Genomic DNA, 16,373 nt, shown 5'->3' on the forward strand with positions numbered 1-16,373 from the left:
TGCCACATCATCCAAATTTTTTTCAACCAAACAATCGAAACCTGGGTTATTCTCTGAGCTCCTATTGTGCCACATCATCCAAATTTTTTTCAACCACTAGATTCAGATCGGACGGATTTCAGCCTCCCGTCACCACCCCCACCTAGGGGTGGTAATGGGCCATGGCCCTAGTGGCCTCTTCACAGCTCAATAAGGCCCTTAAAATTTTTAGTTCAAAAATACATATGTTTAGAGCCCGATCTTTTTAGAACCCGATCCTTAGATTTTCTAATTCAAAATGTTGAGCCCTTTACCACCCCTACCACACCCCCAAAATCCGGATGCCTCGGTCCGTTTCTACTGCCATCGAGAACAGCCGCAGCCAATTAAAAATGGTCCTTGACGTTTCCTCTTCCGCTTCCCATTTCCCATTCAGCAAAAATCGTCGTCTCTCTGCCGACGTCGACTCCGCCGGAAGACAGCCGTCGACGGAAGAAAGCTTCCTACTCCACCACCTCCTCGGTATGCAATCTGCCTCAACTCCCTTACCTTCTGCACTTGCATTCCATCGCGACGGCGCAGCAACCTGTACGAGCAGCACCACTTTCACCAAAACTCCGAGCGACAGGCACAAGCGCTGCAGGTGACCATCGACACCGCCCCCCGCGCCGATCCGGCCGCAGCCTCCATCCCGCTGTACTCGTACGACCCCCAATTTGACAGCGGCCTCAGGCTTGGATCTCACGAGGACGACGAGGGGGCCGCTGAGGCTGTACATGTTGGGCTAGGTTTCTTGGGCAGTGTCAACGATTGCGCCGCCCCTACAGTCCGTCCCTCTACTCGTCCCCCGCCCCCTTCCAGATTGCACAGCCCCTTCCTCCCTCTCCACCTTCTCGCGGATACGCCGTCCGTCGCCCTCAACTCGCCGATGATGCGCCGCCCTTCCGCTTCCCTCGCCGAGGAACCGCGCCCACTGCTCCTCCGCGGCCTCCATATCGCTGTCGTGATGCTGCTAGCCTGCTACTGCTGCCTCTTTGTATCCTCGATTGCCAGCCACGCGTACGACGCCGGGAGCCGGCGCCGCGCCGCCACCACGTCGTCCTGCAGCCGCCCCGGCCTGCCGACCAAGACGCTGTGGGCACACCCGGCCTTGGTGCTGTCGGCGTTGCCGCCCTCGACAGGCGTCGCGAATCAAAGAAGGCGAAGAGGTCAAGGTTCCCCTCCACGACGAACAGAACGTCGGCACCCTGGTGGTCCCATGGCGACCGCATGCTCCCGGCTGTCACAGCGCAGCCTCAATTGTCAAGTAAACCACCAAAACGGGAGTCCCTCTCACTCTTGTATGTCCTCATGCCCTTCGAATCCTGGAACTGTATCCTGACTCCCTGTTTCAGAGTGCTCCATGAGCTCAGGCACGCCAAACGCCCCCCCACCCCACCCACCCACCCCCACCCCACACACACGCACGCACACACGAATTGAACCAGAGCACCAATGCATTTGTAACCTCTCCAACACAAGCCCCAGACACATTAGCGTTAAGACAGAGGTTGAAGATGACCATGACACGTGAGTCCCACGCAGCCATCATAGTCAAAATAAAGTTCAATAGAACGAGCATATTATTATACAGCTAATTAATATTAGAGTTGCATATTACGGCTAGAAAGATAGAAGAGGAATGCATATATAACTTGCTGCCATGTTAAATTGCTGAACTTTCTGCATTTCATACTAAAATAAAATTTTTGATCTTAGATTTTATAAATTTACTTGCAATAATCCTACAATCTATTTATTCCACCTTTTGTTTTAACTTTGCCTCCTCCTCTCTTTTTTTTTTCCAGATATTGGCCACGCAACAGCTATTTTGGTGCTCACTTTAAACTATCTTTTGTCGCTTCCTGTGTGACGACCAAACACACTCATATCCACACTACTTTTGTAGTGGCACACATTTTGGTGCATATAACACCACTTTTCTTATTGTGCTCCTTAATGTTGGGTTACGTGACAGTTTCAACACTAAATGTGCCTCTTATGAAGTATATATATGTTCCAATTCTACTTCCTTGTCATGCCTACAATATATAAATGAGCTTCTGATGGTTTAAGGATGGCGTCGTTGCTGAGGAAGTAGCTGCTGCTGTCATGTAATTCAGCCAAGGCGACGATATAGGCACAGGACACGATGCTTACGACAACATATTATAATCATTTTTGAAATACATGTATCGTAATATCTTCAACATATGTAATTACGCATACTACGCACTTGACCACTTTGGTAAACTTCAACATCTCCAACTCATAGGTGTTCATAAAAGTACCGCAGGCAAAAGAGATGAGCAAGTTTTGACGTGCCAAAACAAATGGACCACTAATAGCCCAGCGCGCCAACGCCGCGAGTCCTTTCTAGTACTCGTGCTAGGCTTTGCATGTCAGACGAGTTGAAGAAGCAAGCATCAGATAAATTTTACATACTCGTGCCAGGCTTTGCAAGTCAAACGAGTTGAAAAGGCAAGCATCGGAGAAATTTCAGCAGTATAACATTGTGGGTCGGAGTCACTACTATAGAATAATCCTTTGATCCTTGCTATTTGTTCCGGCCACAGATGCGGGACTAATTTAGGCATTAGTCCCAGGTCCAACGGTTAGGGGACGGAAGGGCTCTCTTTAGTTCCGGTTGAAGCCACCAACCGAGACTAAAAATCCATATTTAGTCCTAGTTGGTGGCTTTAATTGGGATTAAAGAGCCAAACCTTTTAATCCCGATTGGTAACACTAACCTGGACTAAAAGTTGGTTTCACGGGTTGTTTTAAAAGGATAGATTCCAACTAGTGTTACGTGAGCTGAGAAGGTGGGATGGTAAGAAACCTATACGCGAGGCAAGAGGTTACGAGTTCGAGTCCTGGAGCTCAGACCCTTTTGTCCTGGTTATGGGAACCAGAGACAAACATCAATCTATTTCATAAATCAAAGAATGGACTCTAAAATCCTCCAAGGGACAAACATCTATTTCATAAATCAAAGAAAAACAGTTTGGCTGGATTCCACCTTTTCTATAGTCGACAAATGCGGACCGGAACTTGAATAAAATAACAAACTTGGACCGGAACAGTTTCACAAGCAAAATGTGAAAAACGATTCCACTTTGCTCCCCCGAGAACCCTCACTCCCCTCTCCTCATCCCCGAGGCCCCGCACCTCTCCCGAAGCCTCGGCGATGGCCGATAGGGGCTAGGGTTTCCTAGTGCCTTCTCCTCCATCGCCCCTTTGGTTCCTTCGCTTCGCCAGCAGCTCAGGGTTGTTTGGTTCCTTTGGTTACTGTAGCATCATTATAGCAAAATCATGGAGTCCCGGTGATGGGAACCAGGGACAAACATATATTTCATAAATCAAAGAATGGACTCTAAAATCCTCCAAGGGACAAACATCTATTTCAAAGAAAAACAGTTTGGCTGGATTCCACCTTTTCTACAGTCGACAAATGCGGACCGGAACTTGAATAAGAAAACAAACTTGGACCGGAACAGTTTCACGGGCAAAATGTGAAAAACGATTCCACTTCGCGCCCCTGAGAACCCTCACTCCCCGCTCCTCATCCCCGAGGCCCCGCACCTCTCCCGAAGCCTCGGCGATGGCCGATAGGGGCTAGGGTTTCCTAGTGCATTCTCCTCCATCGCCCCTTTGGTTCCTTCGCTTCGCCAGCGGCTCAAGGTTGTTTGGTTCCTTTGGTTACTGTAGCATCATTATAGCAAAATCATGGAGTCCCGGTGATGGGAACCAGGGACAAACATATATTTCATAAATCAAAGAATGGACTCTAAAATCCTCCAAGGGACAAACATCTATTTCAAAGAAAAACAGTTTGGCTGGATTCCACCTTTTCTACAGTCGACAAATGCGGACCGGAACTTGAATAAGAAAACAAACTTGGACCGGAACAGTTTCACGGGCAAAATGTGAAAAACGATTCCACTTCGCGCCCCTGAGAACCCTCACTCCCCGCTCCTCATCCCCGAGGCCCCGCACCTCTCCCGAAGCCTCGGCGATGGCCGATAGGGGCTAGGGTTTCCTAGTGCCTTCTCCTCCATCGCCCCTTTGGTTCCTTCGCTTCGCCACCTGCTCAGGGTTGTTTGGTCTCTTTGGTTACTGTAGCATCATTATAGCAAATCATGGGTTAATCAGGCTCATTAGATTCGTCTCACGAATTAGCATCCATCTGTCAAAAAAGTTTTATAAATATATTTTATTTGATACTTCTAAATGGTAAGATTCTTTTTAATGTGACAGGGGGCTAAAAAAGGCAGCAGGAAACAAAAGGGTCTCAGTCCTCCGCTCCATGTTTGCTTTTAGTTTTAGCAGAAGTGCAATATCATTGATGCTTAAATGTGAAAACTCAAATTAGAAGTACTTACACCGTTGTTTCGATAATGATTTGCAATCAAGATCTCAGTTCCACGATAGATAATTTGTTTCGTTTGAAGTTTTGTTTGTTTACAATATTGATTGTGGATTTGATATTGATCTGGAATTAAGGCCTCTGTTTTGAAGGATTATAAGGGAGTAAAGTTCTGCAACCAACAATCAAATTATGGTTTCCAAGCTCCTGGTCTTCTCCCTTGCCACAAAAAACCTAAGCGGTACATAATAAAATTTGTGGAAAGCCAACTGGCTGCTACGCTGAGCTACAAAGATCATTATGAGCTTTGATGGGCTGATACACCAGATTCATGGGCCTTTGTGGGCTGATACACTAGAAAAATGATGTTTCTGCGGGCCGAGAGCCCCTCCTGGGCCACCTCAAATACTGGGTCTTTGGTCCTTGTTCGTGGCGCCTTTTTTTATTTTTGCATTTTTCAAAAAAAATTTTTACAGAAATATATTTTTGGTTTTAGGTTTTACAGTTCTATACCCCTACCGTCCGGCAAGGGGGCGGCAGGGGGCCTACCGCCCGGCAGGGGGCCTCCCGTTCGGCAGGTGGGCGGTAGGGACCTATATGTAAATAAAAAAAATTACGCAGAGGTCCGTGGAGGGAGCCTGCCGCCCCCCTGCCGGGCGGCAGGCCCCCTGCCGCCCCACCAGTTGGCGGCAGGGGGCCTGCCGCCCGGCAGGGGGGCGGCAGGCTCCCAACACTAATATAAAACTCTGTCTCTTCCCCCTGCGCCCTCATTTTCTGCCCACGAGATCCAGAGAGGGGAGAGGGAGGGTGAGTGAGGTAATTCCACCGGCGAAGCCCTGCCGGATTTTGGATCTAAACCGCAGGTAACCAATATTTCTCAACTATTAAGGACTTGTTTCTAAAATAATCATGAATTAGAATAGATTTAGTTTTTGGATAGTGAAATGTAGAATAGTAAACTTAGAATGACAGTACCTTACTGTTATTGCAGCATAAGACAATGTCTGCCTCCAATTCTGTTGGATTTTCATGGACCGAAGAAAAATCCAGTATATTTCTTGAGATCATGACACGTCTTGTAATCAGTAAGAAGTTGGATCCATTAGCAGATGGTACGATAGAGATGGTGTTGTCCAAATTAGTTGAGTTTAAATATTTGACATTGTTTCGAGGTATTACAATGCAAGATTTAAAGGAATACCTGCTAGAACGTAGGAAGATATACATGAGGGTATGTGAACTAGCGAATCATCAATATGTTATTGGATTCTTACAAACTACTTGTAAGATATGGATGCGGTCAGAGGTGTATGAGATGCACATTAAGGTAACTCTTATTCAGTTCTAATCACGTCCGTTATTTGTAATCTATATTTACGAAATAGTAAAATTATTGTGTAATTATATGCTAGGATTACCCCGAGGACACAGAGTTGATTAACAAATCGATACCAAATTTCAAAAAATTGGTATGTATCTTCGGTGGAGTTATGCCGCAAACTAGACGAAGGAGGTGGAAAAGATCTTCGGGTCATAGTTCTCGGCCTCCGCAAGAACACGTGACCGGAGGTTCGTCAAGTCGTGCTGCACCACCTCGAGCACCTAGTTGTGTTAACTGGGATGACGATATGGATGACTTCATGCCCCCCAAATCATGGCCTCGAACACCTGATGTTCCTCCCCCTGTACATGAAAGTAGAACCATAAAAGAGAGAAAGGGAAAGTCAAGAGGTTCGTCAAGTCAAACTGCACCACCTCCAGCACCAAGTTCTGTTAACTGGGATCACGACTTAGATGACTTCATGCCCCCCCAAACCATGGCCTCCAAGAGATGATGTTCCTCCCCCTGTGCGTGACTACCTAGATGATTTCATGAAATAATGTGTAACATATATTGTTCATCGGTCTAGATTGTGAAGCAAATTGTACTGAAATAATTTGGATTCCTGAGTATCATGGATGTGTACTCATTTAGCTATCTTCTATGTGTCACATTATGTGGTGGTTTGTGCTATAGGTGGCGACAAATCATGTGTCTTAGCATTTGGGGCTAACCAATTTGATACAATGAACGAAATATAAATATAACGTTAAACAAGATACCACATAAGATATTACATTAAAGGTTACGTTCATTACAACCAAATTCTATAGAAATACGCACTGCCAACTAGTTAAACAAGACATTTAGGCATAATACATACACAATATACTTCATTTCGTACACACAAATAAATGCACAACTAGATGCGGCGAATTCTTGTAGGTGGAGCCGATCCATCCGTCGGATTCCCGGAAGGTCCAGCCTCGGCAGTAGCATTGGGTACTGAAAGCTGTGGGCACTTCTTGTAAGTGTGACCGTCCGCTCCACACAACTTGCAATGTTTTTTCTTCTTTCCAGCCTCGGCCTCGTCCATTCCATTCCGGATACGACGTGTCTGCCGTCGGCCTATGCCCCGCTTCGTAGCTGCATCAGGGATGAGAATTGGATGGGGATTTTTTTGAGTGAATGGGCCTAGAATACCGATGCCGTATATCTCATGACACCAAGTCTGTGCTGCGGCTTCTTTTGTGAAATATTGAGAAACATATGACGCAGCATCTAACCCAGATACAGAACAAGCCGCGATGACATGGGAGCATGGTAAGTGATGCACCTTTGGCTTCTGACATTGGCAGAACACCCTCCCGTCAATGGTTATCAAAACTTCTTGAATTACCCTTTGTCTGCGGACACCCTGTCCGGTCCTGTCCCTGCATGATACCTCAAATCTTTGCTCCTTTGTGCCCATCGATATGACTGAGTGAAATCTAGCCTTTTTCAATTTTTTTCTCCATGTACTCATTGACCCTTCTGCAAAAATGCACTCCTGGATCATTAAGTAAGGGAGCGGCTGATGCGTATCGCTCCCGAAAATACCTTATGCATCCATACATGATGAACTCAACAATGCCAACAAGAGGAAATCCACGAACACGACGCATTACCATATTGTAACATTCAGCATGGTTGGTCGTCTCGATCCCATAACGTCTCCCATCTGTGTCATACAGCATGGTTCTTATACGAGCCCGCAAACCCGCCCCGCAAAATCGTCGTTCGCGACACAAACGGCCCAGCTGCAAAATGGTTGCGGACCTATGCTGTCCACCTTACCGAGTCCGCAAGTGCCCGCAAGAATCCGCAGTCTCGCAAACCCTCGCCACCGTCACACTCTAGTCTGCCCGCCACCGTCGCATTCCTCTGCTGCTCCATCTATCTTCCCGGGAGCGGAGCACACCCAGGCTCCCAGCATGCGCACCTCTGGCTGCTCTCCCCGCAGGTGCCTGCTCGCGGCACCCGCAGCGTCGGCCGGCCCTGAGGCCTCAGTCCAGCGCATCCTCCCTCTTCCCCAAAGGTGATTGCTGGATCTGCTCATCTAGATGCTCGCGAATGTGATTGATCCATGGTTGAACTTCTCATATGCGTGTTTTTTTCACTGCCTGCACATTTCGTGCTTCCCCTTGAGTTGTGATGGCCTGAATCTCACGAGAAGTACGATTTGGGAAACAAAAGATCCAGCTCATGATTATTTTAGAAACAAGTCTTTAATAGTCGAGAAATATTGGTTACCTGCGGTTTGGATCCAAAATCCGGCAGGGCTTCGCCGGTGGAATTACCTCACTCACCCTCCCTCTCCCCTCTCTGGATCTCGTGGGCAGAAAATGAGGGCGCAGGGGGAAGAGGCGGAGTTTTATATTAGTGTTGGGAGCCTGCCGCCAATTGGTGGGGCGGCAGGGGGCCTGCCGCCCGGCAGGGGGGGGCGGCAGGCTCCCTCCACGGACCTCTGCGCAATTTTTTTATTTACATATAGGTCCCTACCGCCCACCTGCCGGGCGGTAGGCCCCCTGCCGCCGCCCTGCCGGGCGGTAGGGGTACAGAACTGTAAAACCTAAAACCAAAAATATATTTCTGTAATTTTTTTTTAAAAATGCAAAAATAAAAAAGGCGCCTTGTTCGTGTCCGGTCCAGCAACGTTTTGGACTCCATTTATGTCTTTCAGAAGCTACCTTCTAGCCCATGGCTTCCTCCCCTAAAAAAAAGCCCATGGCTTCCTGGTACTTTGGTCAACTTAGTTAAATTAAAGTTCTACTCCCCCATCCAAAAAAAAAAGTTGAAGTTCTACTCATAACTTCTACTCCGTAAGCAATTTGCCATAATTAAACTGTCTCCAACACTAGGCACAAAGTGACCCATACCTAAAATGCGCCGGCACAGTGTTTTACCGTTGTAATATACTCTTTCCCGAAACTTCTGACTTACCCACTGAAATGCAAATAGGGATCAGAAATGTGGTCAATATCACGAAGAATAATGAAAGATCATCTGTACCCATATACAAATGGATGTTTTCATATGGAAGCCATCGGCCTCCAACGGAGTAGGCAAACACAGGACTCATTTTTCTGGAAGATTCCTTCTGCTTTGGGTGACTCAAATCCTGGAATAGGTCTCGGTTTTAGGTTCGTGCTTTACTTTTCTGGAAGATGCCATTTTCACAAAAAACAATCACACATGATGTTACCTGTTATGCTTATAAAGCTTCGAAGGCCGAAAATAACCAAATTGCAACTATGGAGGAGCATTCGGAGAACAATTTTTGTATTCGTTATTAGAGGAAATCATACAGAGTTAGTAATTAATTTTAATAAAGTATGCCGACCAAGGGAAATAAATTACGTGTTAACTGCCAAACCATGACCTGTTTAAGAAATTGGAGTAATAGTTAAATTTTTCATAACGTTAATCATGGTTTTGCCTTGGGTTTCTTAGTTAATTAGTTGGGAGGGACTGTTGGGCAGGGGAAAAGGTATGGAAGATGCCGACCATGGTGCTTCGCCCACAACCCTGGAGGTACACGATAAGAAGCAGTGGAGCACTGCCGCCCAAAAATCCATGCACTGCCGCGTCATTTCTTTACTCATCTTCTACGGCCACACAGAGGTGTGACCCCAATACACAAGTGAGAAGAATGCTCGTCTCTATCCATGCCCGGGAAACTGGTTCCTAGTAGTTTGAGTAAATGTACATTAAACCATTTCCAGAAGAGACAATTAATTAACCAAGTGGGTATCATGCGAAAGTTGCATATGAATATACTCCGTGCAATTTTATTTACTACTAGTATGGTATTCGTAGGAAGGATGGACGCGTGATTAGAAGAGGGGTGAGAATTGAGAAACTCCAACCGACCTACAAAACAAAAAGTGATATTTGAAATATAACTCCCCGTCAAGAAATTTTGGATTTTAATTATGATCCTTTGAGCACATTTTATTTGTTGTTTAAAACTTGCATGTTGCATGTAGATTCTTTCTAAAATGTTTCTTTAAAGTCATAAGTTTGATATATATTTCCAAAAAAATATAAATGTAAAGACATGTAATTCAAAACCTTATATATGTCAATATATGTTATGTATCTCTTATTGCAGTCAGCACAAGTTATGTTTAGGACATAGTCTAACAAACCACATAAAAGAAAGAGAAATGAGTACAACTCCTACTAAGAAACCTACTTAACTATTTGAAAACTGCTACCAACCCTCTTTTAAGACTTACCTTTCCCATGAGTTTCCTAGGGATCCATTTTAAGACGCACACAAGTGAAAAATTACACATAAACTCTAAGCTCATAACTTGTAGTGTAAAAACCAAATCGTAGAATGAAAGAACCACACTAAACATTCATACACTCGATAGAAGCCTACATATCCACAACCCTCTCATTTTACAGCCTACCTGTAAATGCTATTTCAAACTACATCCGTTGAAAATATAGTTAATTTTAGTTTCGTTGCTATTTAAATTTTTCTAATTTAACAGAGTTTACTGAAAAAGAAATTAATACTTACAACATCTAATTAGGCTCAGCAAATCCATGATGAAATATGTGTTGATATTTTTTTGCGAGGAAAATACGTGTTGATATTGCATTTATTTAGTACTCTAGATGCTAATATATACTAGAAAACAACTCTTCCCCAGACCCCGCACAGTGCGGGAAGCCTACGGCACTGGGTACGCCCTTTTTTTATGGTGAGGTATGTAATCTTTGTAACTCTACAAAACTTGAGAAACTCTGCAATGTGAGTATTGAAAGTGCCTAATGTTAATACAAATGCGGATACATGCCGCTGTGCACGTAGCAGAAGCTGAAGCTGGGAAAGTGCCGCCTGCAATGCTTGTAACGTTGTGTATTGTATTCACCACCATTGGTGCGGCGCGGTGCTGCCACGAGGCCCCGCGACAAATCCTCGCCCCGACGGCATCTCCGGCTCTTCGCCCCCCATCCCCTTCCAGCATCCATCCCCCCTCACACAAATTGTCCCCCTCCCTCTTCTTTACCGCTGCCGACCACTGCCGCCACCACCAGCACCGCCCCACCTCGCGCTTGCAGCTGCCACGGGTGCTAGGTAGCCCGCCGGAGCCGCCGCCGCCGCGCCCATGGCCTCCGTGGCGGCCACCTCCACGCTGGCCCCGGCCCTCGCCGCCCGGCGGCGCCGGGCGCGGCCAGGGATGGCGCTGCTACCGCCGCGCCGGGGCGCGGTCGTGCGGTGCTCGCTCGAAAGCAACGTCTCCGACATGGGCGTCAACGGTGAGGAGCGGCACCCTGCTCGCGCTTCTCTTCTTGGGGCTGGAGCGGTGTGAGTTGAGAGTGGGTTCGTAGACTGTTAATCCTTGTGGACTTCCCAGACCGTAGTTCCAATACTCCCTTGGGTCATAAAAATCTTGTCTTTTTGGTCCTGAATCAAGCCTGGAGTTTTAATTTGGCTATCGAAAACAGTATGTATCCTTCTGATTTTAGTTCATAGGTTCATTCACGGTACTGTAATTTCTCTATGCTCTAGAAGTATCAACTATCAAGTATCTTCTGATAATTGAAAACACTCCTCGTAGTTGTGTTCTGGAGACCGCCCCTTTGTTCTCTTTTGTGACCAAAAGGTGTAGAATTCTGGGTAGATTGCTCCAAGTTTCTAACTTTGTGCTATCAGCTCTGTTTCGGTTTAAATAGCTTTGGGCTGAAATCCCAGGTTGACATGGAAATTTTGAACTGAGATCTTTTCCATGTGTGGCAGCTCCAAAAGGATTGTTCCCACCTGAACCGGAGCACTACAGGGGGCCCAAGCTCAAGGTGGCCATCATAGGGGCAGGCCTCGCAGGCATGTCCACTGCCGTCGAGCTTTTGGACCAGGGCCATGAGGTTAGCTGATTGGTTGCCTTCAGCAGAGCTAAATGCTCTCTTATACGGGAATATCACTGCCATTTAATTGTCCTAATTGGGCATGATTCTTTTTGCAGGTTGACTTGTACGAGTCCCGACCATTTATTGGTGGCAAGGTTGGCTCATTTGTCGATAGGCAAGGAAACCATATCGAGATGGGGCTGCATGTGTTCTTCGGGTGTTACAGCAATCTGTTCCGCCTCTTGAAGAAGGTACAGGCATCTGTACCTTAAGCTCACTAGACACATACTGAATTAGTTTAGTGTACTGTTACTTTTACTGCCTTACTTAGATAACTCTGAATTAGTTTTTCTTTGAGAAATTTTAAGATTGGATATCTTCAGAGCTCATCAATCTGCTGATGAACTCATTGTATTTCAGGTTGGTGCTGATAATAATCTGCTGGTGAAGGAACACACACATACTTTTGTAAACAAAGGGGGTGCGGTTGGTGGTATGTTCAGCGTTCATATACTCATCAATCTTGTTGTGGAACAGTGCTCTTATGTTGCAATGTTTTACTATTCTTAATTGTTTGGAATTGTTCTATGTCTATAGTGCAATTACTTCTAGTGTGTTAAAGTATTAACCAAGTATTCAAGTTTAAAAAGTGAAGATACGATATTGCTTTTGAATGTTCTGCTAAGGGATTCATTTGTATTTTCTGAGATTTAACAATGCTTGTATTGCCTGCTGTGGCCTGTGGCACACTATTTACTCTGCAACTTACTGAACTATGTTTTGTTATATATTTTCATGCAACTTTAATATATTTTTCTCATATTATTTTGCACTGATTACAGAACTTGATTTTCGGTTCCCGGTGGGAGCTCCATTACATGGTATTCAAGCATTCCTCAGAACTAACCAACTCAAGGTAAATCCATAATTCATGAATATTATAATCTTCAAGGAGAACCTCAACTCATAAAATTAGTTTAGCCTTGAATTTCTTTCTTTGCCTTTTGGCATTATATGCTTCCCCATCTGTTATAAATTTCTCTACTTGAGCTCTATCAAGCTCATGATCATGAGCCTTGCCCTATAGTGACTATTTTGAGCTGCCATTATTTAACCACTTAGACATGTTATTTCCTTCTGATACTTTTTTTTGCTGTGCTTTTTGAATTCCATCTGTATTCACATCTTTATAGCCATACACTCACACTTCTGAAAGTGATCATCCCTCTCCCATTTCATTCAAAGGAATCAGCTCACTTGATATGCATTTCTTTATAGAATTGTTAAAATCCATCATAATTATATGTGAACTATTGCATGCAGGATATATGTGTGTGCACAAGCATGCTATGCCATTTGAAATAGTTTGCACTTTGCAGGTTATTATAATGTCTGTAATAATACATATTTTCACAATATATTTGCATTCTTATTCTTGTTCTAAGCCATGGAGAAAGCACTGTACAGTCCTCGTAGGTTCCTAACTACCTGTCCTTGATACTAACTTAAATTAGCAAAGCTTAATTGTGGCATCTTCAGATTGAGGGTTGTTGTCTATTTGTAGCTAATATTTAGTTCTGTTTTAAGTCTATGTTGTAAACATTCTTAGCTTTTCCCTGTAACCATCACTGGCATTCTCATTGGAAGTGAAGGATTCTTTAAGTGCACATAAAAATTTAATAAGGACTGAGATCATGTCGTTTGTCTATCTTTTAATAACTACATATTCACTTTTTTTCAATTAAAAAAATATGTTTTCATTAAATCTTTTGTTTGTAAAACATTTGAATTATTTGCAGGTTTATGATAAAGCAAGAAATGCAGTTGCTCTTGCCCTAAGCCCAGTTGTTCGGGCTTTGGTTGATCCCGATGGTGCATTGCAGCAAGTGCGGGACTTGGATGATGTAAGTATTGACTGCTTTTGTTTAAGATTCATTAGGAGTTTACATCTTGGACAGTTAGGAGTTTTCATGAAGTATCATTTTTAAAATATGTACCGTTGTAACCCAGTTATAGCTCTTTTTTTAAGTTAAATGTAAATTTGCCAGTGTGCCCTTTTCAGGTAAGTTTCAGTGATTGGTTCATGTCCAAAGGTGGTACTCGGGAGAGCATCACAAGAATGTGGGATCCTGTTGCTTATGCTCTGGGTTTCATCGACTGTGATAATATTAGTGCACGTTGCATGCTTACAATTTTCACTCTGTTTGCCACAAAAACAGAGGCATCTTTGTTACGCATGCTAAAGGGTTCGCCTGATGTTTATTTAAGTGGCCCAATAAAGAAGTACATAACAGACAGGGGTGGTAGGTATGATGATAGAGGCAAAATTTTCTTCTGAACTGTCTTTGTCTAGGTACTACCATACATATGAAAACTTATGTCATGTAACAAATCCTTCAGGTTTCACTTAAGGTGGGGATGCAGGGAGGTTCTCTATGAGAAATCACCTGATGGAGAGACCTACGTTAAAGGCCTTCTTCTCTCCAAGGTAAGATTTCTTATCAGTATATCAGTTTCTGGTTTGCTTGATTATGCAGCTAGATCATATGTGGAAAATATGACAAATTCTGTAGCCTTAACTATTCTTTATATTTGTATTGATATTTTCATACATCTGGATGTTTTTAGGCCACAAGCAGAGAGATAATAAAAGCTGATGCATATGTTGCAGGTTCTTTTTCTTCTTCCTTGTTTTTTATTTCTTGTCTAATTAGCACTTCCAAGTTCCAACCACTCACTTAACTTGGTTTCAATAATTGCACACAGCTTGCGATGTACCGGGGATCAAAAGACTACTACCGTCAGAATGGAGGGAATGGGAAATGTTTGACAATATCTACAAGTTGGATGGTGTTCCTGTTGTCACTGTTCAGCTTCGCTACAATGGATGGGTTACTGAACTTCAAGATTTAGAAAAATCAAGGTAGCTGATGCCCCCCCTGCATATTTAGTATTTTTGTCACTTATTTGGTTTTACACTGGATAACTTAAAATTCTCACCACTCATATCTGAATGTTTCATGAAGATTACATCTGTTTTATGTAACATATATTTGTGCGCAAATTGAATTTCTCCATGCTCGCTCAGTGATACTTCTCTTGTCTTTGTTGTAGACAACTAGAAAAGGCGGTTGGTTTGGATAACCTCCTGTACACTCCAGATGCAGACTTTTCCTGTTTTTCGGACCTTGCACTCTCATCTCCTGCTGATTACTATATTGAAGGACAAGGTTCCCTGATCCAGTAAGTCCACAGTTTCATTCTGAATATTTTCTACTTTGGTGGTCTGGAATAGTTTATGAAGATTCAGTGTAGTATTCACTTTTTGACATATCATTTTGAAGTTCTTGTTTGTATAAATTTTAGCTAGCCAAGTAACTAGCAGTATGGAGTAATTTATGAAGATTCAGTGTAGTATTCACTTTTTGACGTATCATTTTGAAGTTCTTGTTTGTATACGTTTTAGCTACCTAGGTTACTAGCATTATTTTTTTTCTCGAACACGCAAGAGAACTGCGCATCAATATATTAAGACGAAAAGGTTACTAGCAGTCTAGCACGTCACAACTTACAACTACTGTGTTTCAACTATCAAATTGAATTCTTTGTGCAAAGTGCAAACGTATTCACATTCAACGCTTGATTCATTTGCAGAGCTGTGCTAACTCCTGGTGATCCATACATGCCATTGCCAAATGAGGAGATCATCAGTAAGGTTCAAAAGCAGGTAAGTTTGAAAATAACATCTGTTTTTTTTTGCATAGTTATAGTTACTGCTACAACTGATTGTTGCAGATTGTTCACTTTATAAATAACTAAGCAAGATCTCATTTGGAAATTGGAAGTACTTAAAAAGATACGAAATTTCTTATGATTGTATTATATATTTATATTCTCCCAAGCTCACCTCAATACCAACACATATATGATTTCCTGCAGGTTGTAGAATTGTTCCCATCTGCCCAGGGATTGGAAGTCACATGGTCCAGTGTGGTGAAAATTGGACAATCTTTGTACCGTGAGGCTCCTGGAAATGACCCATTCAGACCTGACCAGAAGACGCCGGTTAAAAACTTCTTCCTGTCTGGATCTTACACGAAACAGGTATTCTTCATCTACAGGAATCAATGGATCAGGAAATGCTAAAATTTTACCATTTCAAATTTCGGTGTCTGCACACCAGGGATTTAATTTTAAGAGATGCTCCTAATATTGTGCTGTGTTCAGGACTACATTGACAGCATGGAAGGAGCGACACTCTCTGGCAGGCGAACTGCAGCCTACATCTGCGGTGCCGGGGAGGAGCTGCTGGCCCTGCGAAAGAAGCTAGTGATCGACGACAGCGAGAAGGCGCTGGGCAATGTCCAAGTCCTGCAGACAAGTTGAGCCTTGCCATCACACATGCTGGAACAGCCAGATTATATCCTTCTCGCTTCTGGTTGCGGGCGACCTCCTGTAAATCCTATTTGAGCATTACATCCGCCGCGGCTTTTCCGGTTCCTGATCTGGGAACCAGGTATCTAGGTGGCATACGGGATTACTTCAGGCAGTGTGTATGTTAAGCTGGAACTTGATTGATCATTCATTGGGACGATTGATTGCTGATATATACATACAGCACACACTGTTCTTACGCTTTGCGAGAAAATAGCAAGCGATTATCCGGGGGCTATTGCTGGATGATTTTATCAAGATGTGGCTTTTACACACATATGAACCTCTTCATTTCATATGAATATCTGGTTATTGCTACGCCATGTGCAA

General features: G+C 43.9%; 1 protein-coding gene and 1 long non-coding RNA gene across 2 annotated transcripts; both read left to right on the forward strand.

Annotated features, from left to right (window-relative positions):
• The first annotated feature begins 320 nt into the window (after positions 1 to 320).
• On the forward strand, positions 321 to 2,080 carry LOC120658706. The gene is made up of 2 exons (XR_005668813.1): positions 321 to 501; positions 1,827 to 2,080. It is a non-coding gene; the product is annotated as an uncharacterized LOC120658706 (long non-coding RNA).
• An 8,564-nt stretch (positions 2,081 to 10,644) lies between these two features.
• On the forward strand, positions 10,645 to 16,361 carry LOC120659662 (zeta-carotene desaturase, chloroplastic/chromoplastic). Its single transcript, XM_039937873.1, has 14 exons — positions 10,645 to 11,021; positions 11,503 to 11,627; positions 11,726 to 11,860; positions 12,030 to 12,102; positions 12,452 to 12,525; positions 13,409 to 13,513; positions 13,672 to 13,916; positions 14,010 to 14,097; positions 14,238 to 14,280; positions 14,376 to 14,532; positions 14,724 to 14,852; positions 15,264 to 15,336; positions 15,549 to 15,713; positions 15,837 to 16,361. The coding sequence occupies exons 1-14, from the start codon at positions 10,871 to 10,873 to the stop codon at positions 15,993 to 15,995; spliced, it is 1,722 nt and encodes a 573-aa protein (XP_039793807.1). The 5' UTR covers positions 10,645 to 10,870; the 3' UTR covers positions 15,996 to 16,361.
• The last annotated feature ends 12 nt before the right edge of the window (positions 16,362 to 16,373 follow it).

Source organism: Panicum virgatum, chromosome 2N (genome assembly GCF_016808335.1).
Source record: "Panicum virgatum strain AP13 chromosome 2N, P.virgatum_v5, whole genome shotgun sequence".
Lineage (NCBI taxonomy): Eukaryota > Viridiplantae > Streptophyta > Magnoliopsida > Poales > Poaceae > Panicum > Panicum virgatum.